The 607-nt window shown below is 29.8% G+C and overlaps 1 protein-coding gene across 1 annotated transcript in view; it reads right to left on the bottom strand.

Annotated features, from left to right (window-relative positions):
• Window positions 1-3: 3 nt before the first annotated feature.
• myl1 (myosin, light chain 1, alkali; skeletal, fast) overlaps window positions 4-607 on the bottom strand; it is a gene marked incomplete at its 3' end in the record, with an annotated part of 5,105 nt that continues 4,501 nt past the window's right edge. The window contains exon 6 of the mRNA XM_024286716.2: window positions 4-23. Coding sequence (XP_024142484.1) covers window positions 4-23 — 20 coding nt within the window. The remainder of the gene's footprint in view (window positions 24-607) is intronic.

The following is a 607-nucleotide window of genomic DNA, read 5'->3' on the forward strand; positions in this document are numbered from 1 at the left end:
AGACATGATGTGCTTGACAAAGGCTGCAGATGAAGAGCAAAGAGAGGGAACATGAGTGAGTTCAAATAAGTAATAAAAACACACTTCAATTATTATAACAACAGTTGAATCATAGATTTCTAAGAAAATAAAGTTAAAGAACAAAGCATTTTCAATCTGCATCTGTATACCTATTACAAATGGTGGAGTACTACCAAGAGAATAATTTGCATTTAAGTTCAACAAAAGAATAACTTCACTTTAAAAGACTTATAGGTTCAGGATTTTCTACTTTATTTTTATTCCTCATTACCTCCTTGTTTCACTTTTTAAATCTCACATCTATTTGTAAAATAAACCAAATATTTCAAGTTACACAGATCGGCTAACTCAGTCAAATCTTTAGCCTCACTCACAGTTCTGAAAAATCAGAGCACTGATTTAAATCTTAAAAAAGTTTGCAATATCATGGGAAATATTTATTGTTGATGAAATAAGAATTTAAAAAAACTGACTTATTTGAGAACTCTATGGAGCTCCCATAGTGTCAAAATTGAGTTTTTTTTTTCTTTTGTGTACATTTTGTCCAGTAAGCAGAAAATGTTAATTGATGCCCGTAAACTTAAAT

This window comes from Oryzias melastigma, linkage group LG21, assembly GCF_002922805.2.
Source record: "Oryzias melastigma strain HK-1 linkage group LG21, ASM292280v2, whole genome shotgun sequence".
In the NCBI taxonomy this organism is placed as follows: Eukaryota; Metazoa; Chordata; class Actinopteri; order Beloniformes; family Adrianichthyidae; genus Oryzias; species Oryzias melastigma.